This window comes from Gekko japonicus, unplaced genomic scaffold (genome assembly GCF_001447785.1).
Source record: "Gekko japonicus isolate JY-2015 unplaced genomic scaffold, Gekko_japonicus_V1.1 scaffold223, whole genome shotgun sequence".
Lineage (NCBI taxonomy): Eukaryota > Metazoa > Chordata > Lepidosauria > Squamata > Gekkonidae > Gekko > Gekko japonicus.
Genome location: NW_015175977.1, coordinates 125076 through 151213, shown reverse-complemented (window position 1 = coordinate 151213; position 26138 = coordinate 125076). Strand labels below are relative to the sequence as shown.

Here is a 26138-nt window from a genome sequence, read left to right as displayed (position 1 = left end):
GGAGAGCAGGTAGAGGAGAGTCAGCTAGAGATTCCCTGTGAGTTTGGTCTCTCGAACATGCTGCCCCCCCCCCCATTCTACTGCATCACATTCTGGATAAGCTCATTTGGCACCTAAAAGTTTGTGACAGCTGTGGTTTGCAAACTGGGGACACCATAAACCATGCCATATTTTCCCGGTTCATGCCCATTCCTAATTTGGGATAGTGAGATTTGAAATGGGGATTTCCCCTCAAATGCACATACGACCTTCTCTACGCTTTCTTAGTATTTTCCAAGAAGGAGGAAGAGGAAGAAGAAGAATTGGATTTATACCCCGCCCTTCACTTGAGAGTCTCAGAGTGGCTTACAATCTCCTTCCCTTCCTCTCCCCACAACAGACACCCTGTGAGGTAGGTGGGGCTGGAAGAGCTCTGAGAGAACTGCTCTTGAGAGAACTGTGACTGACCAAAGTCACCCAGCTGGCTTCATGTAGAAGAGTGGAGAATCAAACCCAGTTCTCCAGATTAGAGTCTGCCGCTCTTAACCACTACACCAAACTGGCTCTCACCATGACACTTCCCTCACTGAACTGTAGTTTCAAAGTGCATGGAAAACTGACAAGAATATTGCATCTTTATTCTCCTGGCATTCAACCGTATATGACCCATACCAGCCTGTGTGACCCAAAAATTCCTTAATACCCAAAAGAAAGAAAAATAAACTGGGCTAAAAGGAATGTTGCCCTGGTCTGGATGCCTTACGACATATTGGTATAGCTGTTTTACCACAGGCTTAAACCCAGATGTTTCACTGCACGCTGACATGATGATTAAGGTTTTGAGTTGGTCAACAGTGGTGTGATAAAATGTCAGCTCAAACTGAAAAAATCAGATTTTGTGCATGTGATGAAGCAATCAACTCAAGTCCTCATTCCTTAAATCACGCTGGGTGTTTGGATGTTACTTTTTTTTAACCTCTGTGTCTCATGCATGAAATTGGAAAGCGGCCTTAAGCTTGTGTATTTCTTCCTTATTTCTCCCCCACTTCTCCTCACCACATGTGAAAGGTAAACCAGGAAACCCAGCATTTTGATTACTGAAAGATCTCACAGCCCAGCGGTTACCTTCATGGTGAGGCAAGAGAGGGGGGGGAAAGGGAGGAAACAGGCAAGCCTGTGACCTGCTCCTGATCTCACCATGTGTAGAGCAACATATGATCATCATGTGTAAATTACCCCCCCCCATAATGCGACTTGCTTTCAGTCTCATGCCAGTGCTCTTCAGTTAAAACAACAACAAAAAAATTAAAATGATCTTGTCTGGTTTGTTATCTTTAATGCAAGGAGAACAAGTCGTTTGATATGTTATTTAGCTACGTGGCTTAATAGTTGTTGTTTTTCTCCCCACAAATATGATACAATAGTCTTGAGCCTGGGGGTCAGTACTTCATTTCTCCATGCTGTGGGAGAAATAATAAATAACCACCCCTCTGCTGGCTAAATGAAGCCATCTATATCTTCCTCAGTCTATTGTCAGGAACACAGCCAAGACAAAATGCACAGTTCAAGGTGCTCCGGTTTGATACGGCATCCTGCTAAAATAAAAGCTGACTCTGCACAATTCAGCTTTCATTTCTTTTTGTTCTTACTTTCCCATTAGCTTTCAATAAATCTGTTTCTAATTTCGATCTTCTCTTGACTTCACAGGTTCTATGGATGACAGGGTGATTCTTACACCCAAAACGCCCTCCTTGGATGTACAGGCAAAGGAAAGATTTTTTTGTTCCCTAACGTATGGCAAAAAAATGAACACTAACGTGAAACTGCTATGTGAATCCACACCTCTGCCTGCGGTCATAAGAGATTTATTTTCATCTCCTCAACATGCCGCCACTTCCTACCCCATGTTTGAGAACATGAAAGGAGTGGGAAAATATTTAATAAAAACAAATATTAAAAGTGTCATGCTGTTAAGAGCACACATGAGGGGGTAGTGTGAGAGTAAGAAAGGGACAAAGCTGGCTTTCAACCTCATAATTTTCGGATTCAGAGCAAAAGCACATCCAGATTTCATTTGAAAGAAACTCACTTTAGGGGGTATCATACACTGTAGTGTATTTGTGAATGCTTTCAAGTGCCATGCCGATATATATTACTCACAAGTCAAACTGGGGGGGGGAGCAGGGTGGTCTGTGCTTCAAATGTGATCTGATGGATGTTATTGCAGAGGAGCAAAAGAAAACTTTCATTAGTCTTTCCAATATGATGATCATTAGAGAATCACAAGAATGTGGGCCTAAGACATTCTTGTGCCAGACACACAACACAAAAAATCTTTTGGATATTTATTTGTATGTTTTTTCTATAGGACAGCTTGATCAGATTTTCAGGGAGGTGGGGGGAGCTGAAGAACTGAGTGAAATGGAGGGGGTAAGAGATGAAATTCTACAGGAGACTGATGTATTAAAAACAAATGTCACCAGACCTGGGTGGCTTGCACCTGAGTGTTCTTAAGGAACTTCTAACAAAAATATACAACTTCTCACCAAAACTGGTGTTCTAACTGAAAGACTGAAATAGAGATAATATTACACCATTTATAAAATAGGCATCCTAATGAAATTCTTAGAGTTCTTCGAAAATGCCACCAAGCATGTGGACTGGGAAGATCTGGGTAAATATTATGTTCTTAGATATCCAAAAATCTTTTGACAAAGTCCATCAAAGACTTCTTAGTAAACTCAGCAGTCAAGGGATAACAGAAAGGGTCTTCTCATAGATTCACACCTGATTGAAGAATGCAAAGCTTACAAGCAAAAAAGAGCACATAGGCCAAGCAGACATAAAAGGACAACTGCTGCAACATAGGCAAATATAGAAAAGGTTCCCCCACAATCCATGTTGGTACTAGCTCTACTTAACTTGCTTATAAAGTGATCTGGAATCAGGGATGAGCAGTAAAGCAGCCAAGCTTCACAACATTATTCAGGACAGTGAAAACCTAAGGGGATGGTGAAGAGCTCCAAAGGAATTTTTCCAAGCTCGGTAGAGAGTAGAAAAGGAGATTCAATATAAGGACGTGGGGCAAAAATTCAGCCTCTTATACTGAAGTTGTAGCGATTAACCAGGAAACAGATTATAAAGTTTTGCTACATGTCTCAATAAAAATGTCAATTCAGTGTGCAGTGGCAGTTTTAAAAAGGCAGATTCCATAATAGGGCTTATTAGAAAACGGATTGAAAATAAAAGTTTCAGCATATTGCCTTTATATAAATATGGTACAGATGCATTTGGAATACTGTGGAGCATTCCAATTGTGCCATCAAAAGAAGCTTTCATAGCATTGGAAAAAGTCACAAAAAGAGCAACCAAAATGGTGAAAGAGTCAGATCACTTTGTCTACAGTGAAAAGTTTTTAAATTGTGACTTTTTAGCTTTAAAGAAAGATGACTTAGGAGTGGGAGTCTGATGAAAGTTCATAAAGTGAGACATGGTGTGGACAAAGTGGAGAATGAGAACTTTTTCTCCTTTTTCCATAATGTGAGCATTTGTATCATCCAATTAAACTAACGGGCAGTAGATCCAAGCCAGACAAGAGACAGCTTTCCACATCACAAACAATTAATTTACAGAAGGAATTATGCATAATATGGTGACAGCCATTAGCTTAGATATCTTCAAAAGGGGATCAGAGAAATTTTTGGAGGTTAGTTCATCACAATGGCTACATACTCAGTTGTGTGTGTGTGTGGGGGGGGAAGAAATAGGGGCCTCCAGCTACCTTCATCAGCTAGCCTTTAGAGGACAGAACTAAAGCAAGTTTATGTTGACAGCAAGGAGCCCTCAGTTCTGTTTAGGGATGGATTGGCCATTATGCGCACTAGTATGCCTCCCTATATCAGAATAGCCGCACAGTGTAGAGGAGGTGGTGCACGGCTGACACAGAGCAAAGGAGGAGATGCCAGGCCCATCCAAGGTTAGGGAGGCAGAGCCCAGCCTACCCAAGTCCCGCACAAGGCAAGGGAAGTGGTCCCTGTCCTGTCCAAGCTCTGCATGAGGGGAGACAGACAGTGCGCAAACCCACACAAAGGCAATGGAGGCAGTGCACAGCCCGCCTAAGCCCTGCGTGAGGAGAGTAAGGTGGTGTCCACACAACTGGGTAGGCAAGCTGCCTGTTCCTTCCTTCCTTCCACACCCAGCCTATCCTGATTCTGTGTCTCTGTGCTATTTATTGGATCTCATATTTCTTCTCATTTTTGCAGCCAACAGTGAAATCCTATGCAGAGTTATTCCAGTCTGAGCTGATTGATTTCAACTGGCTCATACTGGAATAACTCTTCACAAGATTGCTGTTAGTTATTTTAAAAGCATGCATTCAGTCTAGCACAAAATTATATTTATACCTATCTGAGTCACTGCTCTTACTTCTCTGCCTGATCTTTCATTCCTCATTATTGTTGCGCACATACAGATGTGCACAGCTGTTGCCTGTTTTTCCCTGCTTTGGGTTAGGTTCCATTCCAGTCTTCTTTCCCAGTGACGCTGATTCACATAACAGGCTCCCAAAGTAGTACTGATTTTCACCCCCCTCCCTGAATAGGGTTTTCGCTTTTTTAAAAAATCAGACACCTGGTATTTATCCAACTAAACATTCATTTGGCACCCTATTTTTCAAAGCCAGTGTTTATTTGTTTTTTAAACATGAAACATTTCTTCAGTGGGCAACAGGTGGGGTGGGGTGGACAGTGATTTCTACAAGAGCCAGCCAACCAATACTCTGCATAGCTGGAAACAGGAATAACCAGATAACCTCTGGACAAGGTTTTATGTCTAGCCAATAAGGGATGAGGGTGTCTCCACAGAGGGCTCATCACAAAAATTATATCTCTCTGCATACAGCCTTTGTTTCTTATTCCTCCACTGATTTTCAAAGGGGCAATCCATATTTCTACAAACTAGAGTTCTGTTTCCCTACCACCAATAACCAACTCAGAAAACTCCAGTTGGTGCTGAACAATGCCGCTCAGCTACTATTAGGAGCTAGATAGAACATTCATATAACTCCCATTCTGCAGTCACTTCATTGGCTGCCCATCAGTTACTGGGCTCAATTTCAGATATTGGCTATCACAAACAAAGTTCTTCATGGCCTTGGTCCCTCATATTTGTGGGACCTCCTCTCCCTCTAGAACAGCTTTGCTCATCTGAGTGGGGCCTTCTGCAGGTGCCAACCTGCAAATGGGCAAAATCAACAACTGCCCATACACATGACTTCTCCACTGTGGTCCCCACTTTGCGGAATGGCCTGCCTGAGGAGGTCAGGAAGGCTCCCACTCTCCTGGTTTTCTGTAAACTATGCAAGACTGAATTATTCAGGAGGGCTTTCCCATAGGGTTGCACTGTACAAAATGGTTTACAAAGTTACTTGGATAAATGATTAGGGACTGTGGTCTATACTACTGTATATAGCTGGCTGCAAGTAGGATGCTACTGTGGAATTTTGCATCATTTAATGTATCATTAATACACTTTGCTTCAGTTTTGTTTTTACATTTCTGTTTGGTTCCAGATTTCTACAGTCTTAATCCTATTGCATTGTTTATTGAACCTCCCATCCTGTTGATTGTATTGAGTAGTTCATAAAAACATAGAGCTGGAAGGGACCCCCAAGGGTCAGCTACTCCAACCCCCTTCACAATGAAGGAAATTCACAGCTACCTGGACAGTATACTTCTGTTGATGCAGCCCAAAATTGCATTTGCCTTTTTAGCTACTGCAACACACATTCACTTTCAGTGTATGACCCACTAAGACCCCTACATCCTTTTCGCATGTACTACTGCCAAGACAAGTCTCCCTGATGCTACAATTACGTATTTGATTTTTCCTACCTAAATTTAAATTTAGTAAAGGTAAAGGTTCCCTTGCTCGAAAGCCAGTCGAATCCCACTCTAGGGTTGCGGTGCTCATCTCCGTTTCAAAGCTGAAGAGCCAGCGCTGTCCGAAGACGTTTCTGTGGTCATGTGGCCGGCATGACTAAACACCAAGGTGAACGGAACGCTGTTACCTTCCCACCGAAGTGGTACCTATTTATCTACTTGCAATTTCTTGCTTTCGAACTGCTAGGTTGGCAGGAGCTGGAACTAGAGACGGGAGCTCACTCCATCATGTGGCACCCGGGTCTCAGACTGCTGAACTTTCCTTCCACAGCCTGCAGTTCAGCGTCTTAACCACTTGAGCCACCGCAGCTCCATAAATTTACATTTATCTCTGCTGAAATTCATTTTGTTAGTTTTAGCTCAGTTTTCCAGCCTGTCAAGATCATGACTATGGATTGTGGCTTCTACTGAATTTGCTACCCCTCCCAATTTAGTATCACCTGCAGATTTAATGAGCATCCCCTCTACTCCTTTGTCCAAGTCATTTATGAAGATGTTGAACAACACAGGGCCCAGGATGGATTCCTGAGGCATTCCACATGTCACTCCTCTTCAAGAAGAGCACTCTTTGGTGCAACTTGTCAACCAGTTTAAAATCTGCCTAACAGGAGGATCCAAACCACATTTTACCAACTTGTCAATAAGAATATCATGTGGAACCTTATTGAAATCAGCTCCTACCTGGTGGAACTTTCTGCCAAATAATATCCATGCCCTGTAGGACCTTGTGCAGTTCTGCAGGGCATGCAAGGCAGAGATGCCCCACCAGGCTTTTGGTTGAAGACAGCAATGGGTACCATTGTATCTGGCACTCCCTCCTCTCCACCCTGCTTTCTCTCGTGTATTGCGAGACAGTGATGCAAACTGTAAACTTGTTTTAGTACCATCTGATGTTGTTTTTAGCTATTTTAATTCCTGGGATTTTAAATTGTACAATATTATGTTGTTAACTGCCCTGAGCTCTGTGAACTCAGAGAAGGGTGGTATATAAATTTAGATTATAAATAAATAAATAAAACGATGTCCACAGCTTTCCCCTGTGTAATCCCCTGAGAATCCCAGTGATAAATGTGGACTATAATGTAAATTAAAATAAATAAATAAATACACTTGAATGAGATTCTAGAAAAATGAATGAATGCCCTGGAAACCACAAGCAAGTCATATTATTGGATAACAGTTTGTGAACTCAACCTGACCCATCCATCCATGGGGATTTAAAAAGAAGCCCAATATGGATTGTTCCTAGGATTTCATAACAACTTGCCTCCCCATCAAATTTTCTAATGGACAGGGCTGCTATACGAACTCTCCAGCAAAGACTCTGCCCTCCCCCCACAACCCAGAACCAATTAAAACATCACATGAACCAAAATCACATGACTTGCCCAGCTCAATGGGCCTTCAGTGTGCCCCATGCAGACTCCCAGAGGTTTGTACTCGTCCCCCACCCCTCCCTGCAGCTTTGGTAAGAGCAGACTTTTATTTCATTTTCTTGGTGATTTGGGGACTTCTGTTTCAAGAATTTTTGCTGCAAAACATTTCTTTCTTAATGAGATGGGCAGTTTACTGCCATCATTTCCTCCTCTTCTAATATAACACCTGTTCTGCCTTATCTTCCTGATGTTTTACAGCATTATTGCTTCTTTGTGTTAGAGTGGTTCTGCTGGATGAGTTCCTGCTATGCCTTGATTCAAACCAGTGCTTTCTCTATTGTTTTCTGCCTGATATGATGTATCAGGCTATCCAGTTATGTTCAGCTAACTGTAGGCCAACTAATATGGTTTTCATTTTTCAAACACCACATTAACTTAGAGAGAAAGATAACATATTTTTTGAGGAGATCCAGGTTTAGAAATGTCCTCACTACATTCAGTGCAAATGTAACTTTCCTCTCCAGTGCTGAGTAATTAAAAAAAAAAGTTATGCCAGTTTGCACAGAACCAACTGAGCATAACACTGATTGGCTGATACTTGGAGATGTCCTCAAGAGGCATATCAGTGACCCAATCCTTGAAGCAATTTTGCATTTTAAAAACAATTTAATAATTAATAAGGAGACCAAAATGCATAAAATAAGATATATACAAACCATACAAAACATTAAAAGTGCCTATCTTTGCATAGTGTGGAGGACAAGACTGACAGTTATATCAGCACTCAGTTTCATCAGAAGTACATTTGTCAATCATACTGCGAAGCATGGAAAGAAGTCAGACTTAACCTGTGTCAGAGCCTCCCTCTAAATTGTCCTTTTCCATTACGTCTGTATTTACGCTCAATGGTATATTGAGGGGAGACAGTTCATCACACTTGTGACATGTTTTCTGTACTTTTAAGGAATTTTTAAAAAGGGAGCTGTTCCGTACAAGACGAATGCCAGCAGAAACACTTCAGCATTGAATGCCAGCATAAGCTCTTTAACTACTGAAACCTGGGATGTATGTGGGAGAGGATGTATATGATCCTTCCTCTCTTCCCTCTATCATCCTGCCCTTGTTATCTAAGCTTATTGCTAATGGTTGATTCAGGTGGGCAGCCCTATTGGTCTGCAGCAAAAGAACAAACTTTGAGTCCAGGGGCACCTTTAAGACCAACAAAGTTTAATTCTGGGTATGAGCTTTCGTGTGAATGCACACTTCTTCAGATACATGGCTAATGGCTGAGTCAGTTTATTTTGAGTAATAGTGAGCTGAAACTAGAAAACTGAAACTAGAAGGGAAGTCCTCTTTGATAAGGGAGATGATATGTTGATGTTCTCCATATGTATTCAAACTGATGCTTTAAAAATACAGATTGCTTCATGGTGGTTCAGATGGCCTTTGCCAACAACCCTCCCTTTTAACAAGGTAAAGGAAACAAACTGTGCAAAGTCAAACAATTTATGTGGGTAACTGAGTGAAGAGAAAACCTGTTAATTTTGGCAGCTTTTCCATGTTCTTCTGAAAGCCTTGAGCCAGGTTGCATTTTTAAACATGTCCTTTGTATAATTCCAAATACTGTAATTTATTTGTATATCTTCTTCCTTTCATATTCTTAGTATTTCAGCCCCTTGACAACTGAAGTAATCTTTCTCCACATCTTTCCCCATTTCTCAGCCTCAAGACAATATGTTTCTGTTTCTTTATACTATTCTCTAACTATGCCAGAATGTATTATACCCTGACAGAACTACCAGATAGTGATTTGGAAAAAATCTAATTATTCATTATTACATATATCTACTCCTCTCAGATTGGCTTGTGACCTACAGCTAGTTTCCTATCCAGAGATTCATCAGTTTAACTTCAAGGATGCTACAGAATCAGATGCTCCTAGGCCATGTACCAGTCGAAGATCACAAATACTGGAACGATCTTTTCAGGTCTTACGGAACAGGTTTGGTGCTGGAAAGTACAGTCAACGTGCAGCCAATTTATGGTGACTCTGTAGGGGTTTCATGACAAGAGATGAACAGACGTGGTTTGCCATTACCTGCCACTGCACAGGCACTATGAAATTCCTTGGTGGTCTCCCATCCAAATACTAACCAGGGCTGACCCTGCTTAGCTTCTGAGATCTGAGGAGATCAGCCTAGTCTGGGCCATTCAGGTCAGGGCTGAACAGGTTTATTTTTTATTTGCTGCCGTTGGGTGGCCAGCCTGGCTCTAAACCAGAAGATCTAGACTGGGCGTTACAAGACGTGGCAGGATGGCTTAGGCTGAGCCAACTGAAACTGAATCCGATGAAGACAGAGGTCCTGTGCCTGAGTCGAAGCAGACCGAGGATAGGGATCCCACTCCCGACCTTCAATGAAGCACCGTTGGTGCCAGTGCTGGAGGTTAGGAGTTTGAGAGTGCTCTTGGATGCCTCCTTAATGATGGAGGCCCAGGTAGGAGCCACTGCTAAGTCGGTCTTCTACCATCTTCGGCTGATTAGGAAGTTGGTTCCCTTCCTTGAATGCAGCGACTTGGCAACAGTGATCCACGCTATGGTCACCTCGAGATTGGACTACTGTAATGCTCTCTACATGGGTCTGCCCTTGTCCCAAATCCAGAAGCTACAGCTAGTGCAAAATGCTGCAGCCAGGCTGTTAATGGGTCTTCCAATGTGGGAGCACATTCAGTCTGTGCTGAAGGCATTGTACTGGCTACCAATGGCATAACGGATTCGCTTCAAGGTGCTGGTTCTTACCTTTAAAGCCCTTTATGGTCAGGGACCTACATACCTGAGGGACCGCCTTTCCTCATATGTTCCCCAGAGAGCACAATGATCAGGGTCACAACATCTATTGGCCCTCCCCGGTCCTAAGGATGCCAGGCTGGCTATAACCAGGGCCAGGGCTTTCTCAGTGGCAGCTCCTTCCTGGTGGAATGAGCTCCCAGAGGAGATCAGGGCCCTGCGGGACCTTATGCAGTTCCGCAGGGCCTGCAAGACAGAGCTCTTCCGCCAGGCCATTAATTAGGAGCCGCCCTGATAGAGACCCATGTCCCCTGAAGCCATAAAAACAGCCTGTGCCGACTGCACAAGATTAGATCAATGACAAAAGGAGCCACCATCATTTAATAATTTATTAATGTTATGAAATGCTAGCACTTTAAAATGTTTAAAATGTCAAAATGTTTTATCTGTTTTTAGGATGATTTAAATTTTATATGTCATTTCAGTCTATTCTTAACTTGCCTACATATACGTATCATACCAGTTATAGAACCGTACCCAAGTATTCTGAAATAAATAAATACATAAATAAATAAATATTTGAGAAGGCCTTTGAATGACCTGATGAGATAGACAGCTGTTACTGGGATGAATTTCTTACATGATGATATTTTAAACTGTTTTTAATTGCGGCATTTTATAGTTCTGGATATTATTGCATTTTATTTATTTACTTTTCACATTTATATTCCACTTTCCCCGCAAACGGGCTCAGGGCAGATCACAATTTTATGGTTATCTGGCTTGGGGGCCTGAATGAACAAATATATGGACAAAGAAACAGTCCAGTACCTAATGCCCCATTACTTGTAGCAACAAAAGACAAATCTACCAAGGTCTCCCCATTCATACTTTTATCTAGTCTTTATGCTGCAGAAGAGCAGGGCTGCTCTCTCCCAAATACTCTTGCAGAAAACTCACTTGATGACCTTGAGCCAGTTGCTCAGCCTATTTTACTTCATAGGACTGTTGTGAGGATAAAGTGGAGGGAGGGGGACCCTATCTATGCTGCTACGAGCTCCTTGGAGGACAGAAGGGATCAAAACGAGATAAAGTTCAACAGAATGGGTAGAACATTAAAAAAAACCCATTTCAACCACATGTTTTCAAAGCCCTAATTTTTCAAGTGTTTTGGATATCTACTGATAGAGTGAGAGGCTGTGTAACTGAAGATACTTTAAAAATAAATTTCACAAAGAACACAAGCAAACATCCTATTCCAATGGGAGTAATATACTTTGCTGGGGTGCTTCCTGAAAGGCTACTTGCATACCAACATGCTGTGTTCGCTGTTTGATATTTTTTACCCCAGATATCTGTTGCACCTTTCCCTTTCGCTTTTTTTGTTTTGTTTTGTGGCAGCATGAATCCCTCTTACCTCCAGGTCATACAGATATCTGAATGCATTCTGCTGATTAGCAGCTCTTCTTACGGCCTGAGCCAATTCCACAGATCCTCTCCCTCCTTCAGACCAATGATTGCAAGGCACAGCATCAGAGGCTCCAGACTGCTTGGCAATCTCACAGACCAAATCAATCTCTGCAGGAGAGTCCGTCCTGCCAACAAGAGAGTTATTTCATTTACTACTTCATCAGTCATATTTGTTAAGTGGTTCCTTGTACTTACGTATATTGGGTAAGAGTAGCTATTCAGGGAGAGTGCACATAGTATGGTATAGGAGCTTTACAACTTATACCTTTTCAGTGCTACAATGGCTAAATATGTCAGACTAGGCAAGAACAAAAATAACTGATATACATGCACTGGGGGGGGGGGGAAACCCAGATGTCCAGTTGCCACTGATCCGTAACACATTGGACCCTGGCAACTGGGCTTGGCTTGCTGAAAAGAACTAGTTTCCTCCCATGTGAGCTACTGCATGCAAGACCCGACTGGCCCATCCTCTTACTTGTTTAGGTCCTAGGAAAACAACTCACTGAAAGAATCAACAAGTCACCAGAGGAACAGCTCCCAAATCAGAGTCAATTTCAAGTTAAGTTGACTGGGAGAAAGGTGGATCCATAAAGGTTTTAAATAAAATTTAGACAAATAAATATAATTACCTCAAAATTAAGAACTGTCTGGAAGAAGGAAGGGCCAGAAAGAAACAAAAAACATACTAGCAAGAACAGGTTCTATTCTTTCACTTGTGTACTTAGAAGTCTGCCTTTCTCTGCCGTTTCAAGCTATCTAAGTTTTGCAAGGAACTTTGCATCCCTTTCACAATATATCTGTATGCTTGCAAGGTTGGTTTGTTAGCTGTGGAACTGGTATAGTTGAAGGTCTTATTTCTAAAGGTTTAATGTAATAAGTAAAGATAATGAATGAACTGCTATTCCTGCTTCTTATTAGACATCCTGGAAAGCCTGTTCAACAAGCTGCTTTTTAAGCGGAAGTCTAATATCACACAACTATACCCTTTTTTTTTGCTTAGAAATATAGAAAATGAATAACTTTTTTACTTCAAGATTTTGTGTTACAACATACTTGGTAAGAGAGAGAATTGGTAATATAATATAACAGACTTTTAGAACTATATACCACATAACCAGGAACATTAACAAACATGATTCTATGCACCCCCTTCCCCCCCCCAAAAAAAATCCCCTAGCTTTCTATTTAGTGTTTGTTTGTTTTTTAAAGGAAATTTGTTTTTTGTTTAACCACCTACAGCCTGTCCTGATAACAGGACACCAGCAAACTAAGAAATAGTTGCGTTCACTAATAAAAGATTCACCTAGGAACTAAGATATTCAGTTTCAGCGCCTGACTCAGGCAGCCAGCAAAACCTGTTCCCCAGTTCATCTGGGATTATCCCAGACACTAGGCCAGACAGGTTCTCTAACTGATCACCATCAAAGAAGGGCATTTATGTTAGCCATATTTAACGTATTGCCATCGGCCATCTTCTCTGGAAGATGCCAAAAAAATCCCCTATGAACTTAGGCAATGCCCCTGCGGTCAGGGTGCTATCGAATCCATTCCCCATGTTCTTTTAAATTGTCCATTTTATACTAAGATTCGAGAAAATTTTTTGGACACCCTTCTTTTTACATGGCGTGGTCTTCCTGAGAGTGTCAAGGTCCAGTTGCTACTCTCTGGGCAAAACGCCTCTATAACTTTTAATGTTGCTTGTTTTCTTCTATCTGTAATTCGAACCAGGGAAACTATTAATTGATCAGTTCTTTTTTTGTTGGCTGTTCGACAGCCATACGTTTGATGTATTCCTAAATTTTAATGTAATCTTATCTCTTACATGCCAATTGTCTAATGGTAAATGAAAGAACTGACCCTTGAAGCATTTTGAAAGCATTTGCACACCAAATGGCTACTATCAACCATCTAATCCGAAATGCATGCTGAACCTGTATTTGAGCCATTGGCAAAGAAAAGGGGTTGAATTTTAAGGGCTGTAAGTCACTAAGAAGAGAAACCTCAGTCTATAAGATGGCTCATCAATGGAACAGTCAAGGAGGCACTTCCCCCTGACTTCCTACAGGAAGTAGTAACCATAATGGAGATGCTTATGAATCTATGAGATATAGAATGCAATGTCTGTATCATAAATGGGATTGCAAAATATCCTCCATGTCTACCATAAAACAGAGGGAAGGCAGCATGGAACAGCCCAATCTCGTCAGAACTCAGGAGCTAAGCAGGGTCAGTACTTGGAAGGGAGACCACCAAGGAAGACCCTGCAGAGGAAGGCGATGGCAAACCACCTCTGCTTCTCACTTGCCTTGAAAGCCCTACCAGGGGCTGCCATAAATTGGCTGTGACTTGACAGCACTTTACACACAAACATACATACCATAAAATAAATGTTGTGTTATTACTCAAGGAATCAGCAATTTGTAGAAGTCACAAATAGTCACGAAACTATTTGAAGTAGAGATCTGATGTGGGCCAGGTGTACTCATGGGGCTTAAGTTGCCTACCACTATTCTAGGCATGAAAGGGGGGTGGTAAATGAAGGGAACAAGCAAGACAGGGTAACTTGTTAAAACTTAAGAGAGAGTGGGTAAGTGAGTAGTATGTGGCATATGCCAGCAGGGCGAAGGCAGGAAGCTCATTTTATGATGTCCTTGAGCCATCTTTTGTAGGCTGGGCTATCTACCATCCCAACAAATCCATTCCTCTGCCTTACATGTATTCCAGAAGGGGCTAGGACAATAGCATCCATTACCCTAATGGCCATGAATAAATTTGCTAGAGTACAAGAGTGAAGTAAAGGATCCAATTTTTTTGAGAACATAAAATGTCAGACCTGCCTTCCGGAACCCCAGCCTTATTATTATTATTTAAATGTTGCAATTTTTATGCTGCCCTACCCACAAGTGGACTCAGGACAGCTTACAAGAAGTCATATAGGCGCTCAAGGCATTGTCCCCCAATCTTTATGGAAAGCCCTTAGAAGAAATCATTCTGGGTTCTGGAATATGGTGTCACCAATATCCTGATGACACCCAGCTCTACATTTCCTTATCCAAATCACCAGGTGACACAGTGGAGACTCAGAATCAGGGTCTGATAGTTCTGGTTAAATGAATAAAGATAAACAAGCTGAAACTGAATCACGAGAAGATAGAGGAAATGTTATTTGGGAAGCCCAAGGTCCTGAAGAATGAGCTGCTCCCCACTCTTGATGGGGTCTAGCTGACTTTTGCTGACTTGGTTAGGAGTCTAAGGATGGTACTTGGTCCACCTTTATTGCTGGAGAGGCTGATGTAGCTGCAAAAGGCATTCAACCAGCTTCACTTAGTTCATAAGATGGCTCCTTACTTTGGCCCTGCTGATTTGACCACATGGATCCATGCAATGGTTACCTCAGGGGTGGACTACTATAATGTATGGTATATGGGTCTGCCCTTAAAGACAACTCGGAAACTCCTGTGGGTATAGAATGCCATTGCTGGGCTACTCTTGGGCACCAAATGGAAACTGCATATTATTCCCTTTCTGCAGACACTCCATTGGTTACCGATCAGTTACCAGGTTCAGTTCAAGATGCTAGCCATCATCTACAAAGCCCTCAAAGTTTTTGGATCTATACACCCACAAGACCACCTTGTCTACTATGTTCCACTGTGACAGCTCAGCTTGTCTGAATCAAACCCTCAGAAGATGCCACCCTGCAAACAGGTAAAACCAGGAATTGCCATTCACACATATTCTCTTTGGTGGCTCCTACACTGTGGAATGGTTTACCGGGCTATTAGAAAGCACCCACCACCACCACTTTGTAGGTTTAAACAGAGAGGTCTGCATGCGTTCTGATTTTCCCCTTTCCCTGGTTCTGCAATCTCAGCCCAACTGCATTATTTCATCTTGATAGGACTCATTTGTTGTTAGATCCAAATACTACTGTATCTTGTAATCTGCTCACTGTTTGACTGAAAGTTATTATCACACTTGTAATCTGCCTTGGATCCTAGTGAGAAAGGTGGACTATAAATGGAAATAATAAAACAAAGATTTTGAAGATTCTCCCTCCCTCATTACTTGGTTGACTGATCAGGCACTTAAGGAATTTATAAGTGAACTAAAGATTAATTGTCCCCATGTTATGGAACAGTCTCCCAGAGGAAATGAGAATATTTATATCTGTCTTGCAGTTCTGAAGGGTCTTTGGCTTCTCAAAATAACTGTTCTGTGGGTGCCTAGAAAGACTGTGATCTCTGTTGAATTTTATATTTTAAAGTGTTTTTTTCTTGCAGGTTGTTTTATTGGTATATTAAGAATTCTTCTATCTTGTACTGATTTCATTGTTGTTATTCACTATGGGTCCAGTTACCTGGGACAGTAAACTTACAAATGTAGGGCTGCCAAGCCGCGGCAGGGGATCCAAACGTCTTCACAGGATCCCTGCCACGGGGGACAGCAATATGTGTTGCACCGCCGTCGCCAGGATGTGATGCTACGCGTCGCTCTGGCAATGGGACTCCAAACAGCCCCGTTGCCAGAGCGACGCGTAGCGTCACATCCTGGCGACGGTGGTGCAACGCATATCGCTGTCCCCCGTGGCAGGGATCCTGTGAAGACGTGCGGATCCCCCGCCGTGGCTTGGCAGCCCTATACAAATGGTTTAAATTAAATAAAAATTGTATATTTCCTCTTGTCACAAACAAAGGAGCAAACAAACATCATATGGAGGTACTTGGAATAAATCACCTTCAACATACCATTCAAAATCCTTGGTTGGCTGAATGACAAGCACAGGGATTTTAATGCCAAACTGCATGTTACAACTTACAATAAAAATAATAAACACAGAGATGAGGAGATAAAGCTAATGGGATGGCACTAGAACTACGCATCCTAACACCATGCACTTAGTATATGGGGTTATTTCTTAACTGAATAAAGGATGATTCAATTTACCTGAAAACATTTAAAGCAACCACAACAGGAACACCGAAGAGCTGGGCAATTTCAATTTGTTTTCGCAAATTACTGCAGCCATCAGATACCAACTTGAGGTTCTACAAGGAAAGAAACACAAATGTTATTGGAAACTAGTATACAATTTAGTTTTAATGTCTAAAACTAACAGAAAGACTATATTCATCTTAAGATAGCTATCCCTCAATGCTGTGGCTTTAATTAAGCCATGCTCAACATCACAGCACATTTGTTTCCAACCACCAGGCCAACAGCATGGCAGCAAGTAAGACAACCGTTAGAATCACTAAAATGCCAGTCAAAATACTTGTCAAAAACAATCAGGGGTAAGAAAAAGAAGGTACCAAGAACTGTACAGGGCTATTGCCCAGAGCTCCACCTAAAGGGTTTACATGGTAAATGCATTTAATAAAGACATTTCCACTTGATATTTCCTAACCAAAGATCTTTATTAGTTTGTCCCATACATTAGAGATGACTCTGTTCAACATGTGACCAGTATCAGGATGGTCACATCCAGGATGGAAACATGAAAACCTTTTAACGACTGAAATATGAAATCCATTCTACTGAAAATTTTCAAAACTATTACACTTGTGTTGCAAGACTAATCTTGGTCTCTGCTAATATACAGATCTCCAACACACTGTAGACTTGGCTGGCAGTGGCTGCTAGGAGGATCCACATCTGCCACTCACAGAGGCCTGGTGGTAGTGTGGCAAGCTTCCAGAGCAATAAAAAGCTATCTCTGGCCTTCCTAGAAGCCCACACAAAGATGCTACAATACTTTCTCTGAATCTCCCTGAGATACACAGGGCACCAGGCCAAAGACTGGGTGATCATGTGAGACCAGGGAAAAGGACCAGGTGAGCATTGGGGAAGGAAATAAGACAAAACCTGAGTGTGAGGAGGGAGAATCAGGATAGTGTTGGGACATGATTCTGTACGAAAGAGAGAGTACTTCATTGGTTTACATGTCCTTTCGTTCTTCTCTGTTTAAAGAGAACCATTGATGGGACTTACTCAAGAACCACCAAAATCATGGCAATCTGCTGTAGTCATGGCATTAACAAATTGGTGCCACTGTATCTTGTTAGCGCTATGCACACATTGGGCAAAGCCAAATACTACCAGTATACAGAGATGCATGTTTCCCAGTATATTTGTGACATGACTTTTGTGGACAGGAAATCTACTTCCATCAAAGTCATGAAGCCAAAAAAGCAGCAGTGAATGCCACATGCTCAGCCCAGAGGTACAATGGAGAAAACAACAACAAGGTAAGACCCAAAGAGCATCCTGCTTGCTGAGATGGGAAACATGGAAACAAGGCAATCTGCACTGGCTAGATCATCAAAGCAGGAACAACAAACAACGCTGTGACACCAAAAATAAACAATGCCTTTGTAGTGAGAAAACCAACCATAAACTCATAAATAATGAGACCATAGTGCACAGTTTCTGAACACAACAGAGAGACCTGGACAAATGGTTGCTCTCTTACAAGAAATCCATGAAGCAGTTATAGTGAGTCTCAACTATGTTAGTGTTTTCATAAATATAATATTTAATGTTAGCTGCAATACATTTGGTTGAACCTCCTGAGGGGTCAGATTTTCATAGATAGCACACTTAATTCCCATCTTGCCTTACAGTCTGCAAATTACCAACTACTGTAACATGGATCTATTTTTCAAATGTGCTGTACATTCTGCAGCAAATGTTCTTACCTCTTCTGTGTATTCTCTCTTAAGAGGGGCACCTGCTGTTACCTAAAATCACAAACAAGTAGTTAACAAACAATTACCTAATAATTTGGACCATTACTAAATATTGTTTCATGGTTCCGGATTTATTTATTTTTTTCCATTTGTGTGTGTGTGTGCCTGGGAGTCATGGCGACCTCTGGCAACTCCTACTGGGGCATGGAGGACGTTCAGAGAAGTGGCTGGATAGCCTGCCTCTGCCTCCTGGCCCTGGTATTCTCTGGAGGTCTCCCATCCAAATACTTGCCAGGGTCAGCCCTGCTTAACTTCCGAGATCTGAGAAGATCAGGCTTGCCTGGGCTATCCAGGTCAGGGCCATGGTTCCAGGTTTTGAGACAGCCTTTAAAACTTATGTTTTGACATATTTCTAAGAGCAGCAAATGTCAGTGTTTTTATATACATCTTTAAATGCCAAAATGCAAAATGTTAACAAGTGGGAATTTGTTGTAACTTGCCATGTATTGTTTCACTGGGCTTCTTTGGTTCATAAATTACTATATTTGGGCAAACAAATTATATTATTGTGATGTGCTCTGGCAACTTCCACACTGACAAAACAGGGCTGGAATCTAAATTCTCAGCTAGTTTTAACAAACCTAAAAATATAACTACTACTATTTATACATATTTTATGCGTCCATTTTAAAATTAAACATTCTGTTGTAGCAGAGCCAGGCTGAACCTACACATTCCATTGCAAGCACAGGTTTGCTGAATAACATGAACGAGTGAACAGGCATGTTCAGGGAAGAAGTAGAGGGTGCAAGAGGGTCTTAAACCTTCTTCTGCTCATGGCTTTTATGCGCAACTCTTGACCCCTAGATGGTCTTTCTCTGCCAGGCCCTGAGAGCAGAAAAAAGCTCAGCTGGGGGGAAACGGCCAAGAGAAGGGACTGCAAGAGAAAGTGGAAAGTGAGAGAGAGCTGAGCAGACCATTTGCCATTTCCTTCTACTTTTAGTCTGGACTTCGGAGAAAAGTGAGATAAAAATGCTCCCAATCAATCAATCAATCAATCAGTTTCTCCTACCACTGCATTCACATTATTCAGTTAGGCTGGCAAAGGTTCTACCCTTTTTCATGTGTGTGCAGAGCAGCTAACAGCCAATTAGGACCCATGCAATGCTGCAGAAGCCAGATGGGAGGGGGAAGTGGAGAAGAAAATCCAGAAAACTGTCTGATAGGATCTGTGCCTCTAAAGGGTTAGGCAAAAGGTTAGATCCTTTCTTAGGGAACTATATAGTTCTCAGAGCCTGACTTTTAGGGAAAGTAGGCTAATTTAGTTAGTGCTTTAGGAGGAGATTGCATCTGCCTCAAAGCCTATCCACATACAGTGAAATTCCTGAAGTTGTGGAAAAGCCAAAGATCCGCTCAAGAGTTTTAGAAGCTTGGCTGATATTTGCTCTCTGCACCCAGTAATTGTCAACCAATATATTATAACTGAATGAGCCCAGCAAATGCTATGACTTCTGCTTATAAATAGTTTCAAACCCCTTTTCCCAAACTTCCTCACTCTCCTATCCCAGGACTTAAATAAAAGTTACTGTTTCCCCTAATTTCCCCGTGAAGTCCTGGGGATGGCAAGGCATTTCTAGAACATAACCTAGGCAGTACCAGAGGGAAGACGCCTAACGCCACCATCATTGTAGCAGACAGCAACACTAATTTGGCTGCGATGAATTCCCTCATGTGTAATTAAATAACCGCAATTAGAAGCCACTTCTGGTGGAGACTGAGATGGAGATGAACTGCACATCCTGCTACCTGTACCCTAACATCATTTAAAACCCTGTCCACAATCTGGAAGTGGAAAAATGTGTCATTTCAGCCTTATTAAGAGTCCCCTTTTCAAACTTTAATAGACGTGATTAAGAGATGAATCTGGCATTAACATTAAATGCCATTATAATAACTTTTGATCTCATTTTAATTAGTCATTATAATTGTGGTTGACAACAGACGCCCCTGGGCTGATACTCCTGGTCCATGGAAGACTTTAGCCCAGGTAGGGAGATGTAATAGAAACAAGACTGGAAAAGTAAGGAAGTTGGGCATGGCCAGTATTGTGACTAGAAGGCCAGAAGGAGGCAGTAGAGAGAGAAGTGCACGAGTGGTCTTGTTGGGAAGTCATGTTGAGCAGTGGGGAGGAGTGTCTTTACTGGGTTTGCTCCCTCTACCTTCCTCCTTAAGAAGGGCCACCCAACAAATTTAACCACTCACCTATGCTTTGACAGATCTTGAGCATACCTGTTGCTTAAAATTAATTACCAACAGGTATAAATCCGCTAAGCTGAATGTGGCCATTTTTTAGGATGGAAACAAGAAAGTACAAAACCCCCCAATAAAATCCAATATATTAATTCCTTAGATCCAGCATTATATCTCAAATGGACAGCTAGGGAGATGAAATGAGCTAGAAATATTCATGTACGGGGGGTGGGGGTGAAGAAAAAATTAGTTTCCAACTTATGAACTGCACAGCCAGCTGCTTTCCATGCTGAGACTTTAGTGTTTCATTTGGCCAAACCAAGAAGCTCAAACAAGTTTCCATGGCTGTACTCAGTCTGCATATAAGTATTCAAGCTTTTGCCCAAGTTCTGAAGGGGGGGGGGTTCTGCACAAGTAAGAAATATATCCTATAGACCCCAAAAACTGTGGAGGTGGGGGCTGGGTAGTTAGTTGCAAAAGACCTACTTGTTTCTACCCAGCCTACATGTCTCTGGAGGATGTGCAAAGTGCATGAAATAATATTAGAGCTGCATTCCAAAACATACTCACGTAGCAGAAGGTGCCATTGAGATCAATGGGACTTTACTTCTGAGTAAACATGGTTAGGATTATGCTGTAGGTAAGAGAGCGAGTTTGCAAAATATTAAGCAGAAAAGGTAATTAGCAGAAGGATTTTAAAAAAGGGAGAGACAGGAGGAGCACGACATGCATTCTGTGAGGGAGCTTCAGTATGAATATGGGAGTCTAAGTATGAAGCAGTGAAGCAATTCCTGTAGGGAATGGTGGGTGTAGGAATGAGAATGTGCAAAAAGAAAAGCAGAGGAGGCAGTGATGAAATCCTTAAAAGCTACAGACATTATGCTAGATGCAAAAGTAGAAAGTGAGGCCCTGAAGGGAACACCGCACTAACCGCATATGACAGAGGGCCTACACACTAGATGATCTGAGAGAATCAAAGTTCTGGGCAAATGGAAAGTGGAGGGATTACCAACAACAACAGCCGGTGGAAGAGGATGCAAAAGTCAAAAGAGAGAGATAGAGAGACGGACAGAATCATCAGGCTCCAACTCCAGCAAGACATTTAACTTAAGGAATGAAGTCATCTAAGATGAAAGCCAGACTGCATGCTTGGGTGACAGGCAGGAAAAAAAATGGAAGACTGTTGCAAAAGAAACAGAGCTCAAGCCTTGCTGCGATCCAGATCAAAAGATGCTAAAGAGACAGTACACATGCTGTCTTAGCAAAAATACTTTTAAATTCTCTAAATTTCAGGAACTCTCTCGTATACAATCAAAAATATTTGACTGGCTGTAACGAGTCCATAGTTAGCACAGCACAGTTGGAGGACTGAGAGAATAGCAAATAGGGAGGTAAGAACTGGCAGCATGAAAATGGTAGTTGAAAATATGAGACACCATGAGTTTACCCATGGCAAAATAAAGTACACTGTGAGGACATAAAATAATAAGGGCCAAACCCTGGGTTAGGTTGGAGAAAGAGAAAGGAGATTGCAAACAGACTTCATTCCCCTTCTGTGTTAAACATTTTTAGACTTCCCCTCATTTGTATGTCCAAGTCAAGTAATCTCCAAGGATAATGCCACAGAGGATGTCTGTATGATGAAAGACAGTGCAACAAGCATTTCTGCTAATCGGGCTGCAGAGCGAGCTGTTCCAACACTTTAAAGATTAAAGCTTTTTTTAACCTGAGGGAGTTCTAATGATTTATTATTTGTTTTATTAAGTAAGTACAACAACTTACGTTTGGCCCACCTCCATGCATCTTCAGTGCTCTCACTGTAGCAACAAGCACAACCACACTGGGAACCAAGCCAGAAGCTCTGCATTTGATGTTGAAGAATTTCTCCATCCCGATATCAGCACCAAAACCGGCTTCGGTCACTGTAAGGATGAATTTCAACAAGCAGGGATGGCAGCGTCAAGGGAAAAGCTTCCATTTCACAGTGGTTGGAATCCAGACTCAGATGCATGCTTGAAGCACGCCTTCTCTCGTATGAGTGGCAAGATGCTTGGCATGAATCGGGGTGGGGGCCATGATTAATTTCATTTTTAAGATTAGAGCAGGAAACTCCTCCAGACTTGAGGGTTTGGATCATTTCATACACTTCTGTTTCACACAAACCTATGAAGAAGTGGGCATGCACACAAAAGCTCATACCCAGAATTAAGACTGTGTTGGTCTTAAAGGTGCCACTGGACTCAGACTTTGTTCTGTTGCTTCAGACCAACACAGCTACCCACCGGAATCCACGCAGAGAAAGTTTAGATAACTTATAGTCAGCAAATGTACAGAATATATCCCAGAGCTGTTATTTTCTCCCCAACAATGAAAATGAATAAATTAGTGGATTACATTAATACTATTCACTCTGTGTTGTTTTAAACTACAAAACATTCAAGACTGCATCTTGCAGTTTCTTCCCCCAATTTAGCCACCCTATCCAAACATAGTCTGTATGGCAGCTTTGCAAAATCAGCCTGAAACATTCATCAAGCAGCTTCCACATGGCAAGTATAAAAGTGCTAATACATGGAGCTTCTACATTATGTTGCAGTTCATCACCCAATGGCTTGTAGGAAGATCTGGCAGTGGGATGGACACTCAGCATACCGGAAACCACTTTCTAGATTATGCCCACAATATAGACCAGGCCACACGCAGTGGTGCTGTTTCAGCAGGCTTCCTTGTGCCTGGCATAGCACGGATACAGGCCCCAGGAGAGTTTTAAAAAACATTTTTCACCAACACTTTGGAATGTTCAGAACACTTCCTATACTTTTTCCTTTTGCAATCCTTGGAACAACCCTATAAGTAGATCACTATTATGATCTCCATATTGTGGACTAGCCTGATACCTGTGCTTCATTACGGTATTTAAGTTCTGTAAATTCAGTTATAATACTGATGGTGTGAAGTTTGAAAGGTAACATTTGTTGTAGGAATTCTAATGGAGAAGACTGTAGTGTAAAGGATGAAGTGAAACACATGTACCTTTTTTTTTTTCTTTGCTGAAGGACCTCTCTGTACACCACAGGAGTGGTTCTGCCCTCAGGTGCTAGGATGACCAGGCTGCTTGTTGAGCTCAATCTGGAGCAAGCTCCTAGAAAGGTCCTTTACTATCTTCCCAATTGCCATGCTGGCTGTTATGAGAAATGTCTATTCAGGAGTTGAATTGCTGATTTATGTAACTGTCCTCAACTGTCTGCAGTCTCTTTTAACTGTGTTTTTACCTCAGAACATTGAGATCCACAGCTGAGCAATCAGAGGGAAGTGGGTGCAAGCAGGCAGGTTTTACCTCAGAACTCTGAACTACACAATTGACCAATCCGGGAAGGGGGCAGACAAGGAGGCAGCAGCCTGCCAGGCACATGGAAAATAATTGGGGGAACACATTTTGCCCCTTTTTTACCCCCTTAGGGGTCATGTTTCTCAGAAATCTCTTGGGGGGGGGTTGACATCATGGTGGGAATGCATTCCCCTTATTTTGGGTTACTTGATGCAGGGGTTTGGCCTGGGCATTGAATTTGGGGGAGAGGGTATACCCCCCCTTTTTTTTTACAAAAATGCTTCTCATTTATGTTACATTTAAGAAGTGGGACATAACTACGTATTCAAAACAACATCCAAGCAATCAGATATTGAGCACGTTTATATGAACCAATTTTCTAGAACCCACATTGTGAGAAGTTAAATAACCTAATACAGGAAACCACTTTTCTACAAATTTGGGGCATATTTCCATAGTGGGTGGGAGTGTGGCTAAGCATCGCTAAGGTGATCCTGCTGGGGTGGCCTCCCTGATGATTATAGTACCCTGGCCCTGCTCCTACACCTGACCGACACTTTGGAGGCTGGGTCAGCCACAGCACTAAGGAAATCCTGCTAAGCAAGCCTCTCCTATGGCTTTAAGGACTCCACATCCCTTCCAACCCTTGACAGGCAGTTGTCTGTCAGGTGTAGGAGGAGAAGCATGTCTGAAGGCATTAGGGAGGCTGGGCCAGCAGGATTGCTAAGGAGATGCTGCTTGGGCAGCCTCTCCAATGGATTTCAATGCTCTGCCCTTGCTCCTGTACCTGACAGACACCTGTCAGGTGGAGGAAGGGTGTGTGGGAGTGTGTCTAAAGTCACTGGGGAGGCTGGCGCAGCAGCATTGCTAAGGTGTTTCTGCTTGGGCAGCCTCCCTGATGGATTAAAGTGTCCTGGCCCTGCTCCTACAGCTGACAGACACTCGCTAGTCTGGTGTTGGGGGGGAGTGTGTTTAAAGGCATTGGTGAGGCTGGGCCAGCAGCAGCGCTAAGACGATCCTGCTGAGCAAGCCTCCCTGATGGCTGTAAGCATCCTACCCCCTCTCCTACACCTGACAGGCAGTTGCCTGTCCAGTGTAGGAGGGGAGAAGGAGGGATATTGCAAGCCATTGTGGAGGCTGGCCAGCTCCCTGATGGTTTTAAGCACCCTGCAACCACTGCTGCACCTGACAGATAACTGCCTGTCAGATGTAGGAAGGAGGAGTGTGTTTGAAGCCATGGGGAGGCTGGGCCAGCAGCTTTGCTGCACCTCACAGGTGGTTGTTGGCCATTCTTGATTTCCTCAACTGTCATTAGCTCTCTGCAGTCTCCTGTAACAGGTTTTTTTAACCTCAGAACAGTGAGCTCTGCAGCTGACCAGTCAGAGAGGTGGGGGGGGGGGTGCAAGGAGGCAGCAGCCTGGCAGCCACATAGGAATCAATGGGGGGAGCACATTTTACCCCTTTTGACCCCCTTAGGGGTTGAATTTCTAAAAATCCCTTCTTACTGAGCATCTATGTCATGGTAGGAGCGCTCTCTCTGAATTTCGTGTGTCTAGGCCCAGTGGTTTGGTCTGGGCATTGATTTTATGGTGAGGGGACTTTCTTTTATATATATAGACTAGGAGTAAGGCCTGTTGTGGGAAGAAATACAACAAAATCTAGAAGGAAGCTCCAGGTGAGTGTCCCAGCTGTGACTGGTGGGGTGGCAGAAGGAAGGGGAAAATAGAGGGGGGCAAGCCATATTTATTTCCTTCTGCTTAGCTATAAGGCAGGGCTGTCTCAAGTCATTTTGCTGCCCCAAGTGGGTAGTATGGGAGGACAGCCTCATGGTAATAGATATGGTTCCCTCCAGCCCTGACTTATGTTGATTTGGGGTTATGCAGAGGCAGCAAAGGTAGAAAAGCACTTCCTCCTATGCCATGTCTTCTGGGTTCCAAGGGCCTGGAAAGCGGTTCCATAGCCAGTTACAGGGTTGCCAACTCTGGGTTGGGAAACACCTGTAGATTTGAGGGGTAGAGCCTGGGGAGGGCAGGGTTTGGGGTGTGGAGGGACCTCAGTAGGGTATAATTCCATAGAGTCCATTGCCCAAAGCAGCCATTTTCTCCAAAAGAACTGATCTTGGAGATCTTTAGGTGCTGCTGGGAGACTGGCAATACTAAGGGGAGGAGCAGACCTGTAGATTTGTGGGGTAGAGCCTGGGGAGGGCAGGGTTTGGGGTGCAGAGGGACCTCAGCAGGGTATAATGCCATAGAGTCCACTGCCCAAAACAGCCATTGTAATAGCTGGGAAATTTTCTGTAGGGGAAATGATGTGCTGTGG

At 42.7% G+C, this 26138-nt stretch overlaps 1 protein-coding gene across 1 annotated transcript in view; it reads right to left on the bottom strand.

Annotated features, from left to right (window-relative positions):
• MTHFD1L (methylenetetrahydrofolate dehydrogenase (NADP+ dependent) 1-like) overlaps positions 1-26138 on the bottom strand; it is a gene marked incomplete at its 5' end in the record, with an annotated part of 215451 nt that overhangs the window by 69397 nt on the left and 119916 nt on the right. Inside the window, 4 exons of the mRNA XM_015426158.1 lie at positions 11497-11674; positions 16500-16600; positions 18251-18292; positions 22274-22413. Coding sequence (XP_015281644.1) covers positions 11497-11674; positions 16500-16600; positions 18251-18292; positions 22274-22413 — 461 coding nt within the window. The remainder of the gene's footprint in view (positions 1-11496; positions 11675-16499; positions 16601-18250; positions 18293-22273; positions 22414-26138) is intronic.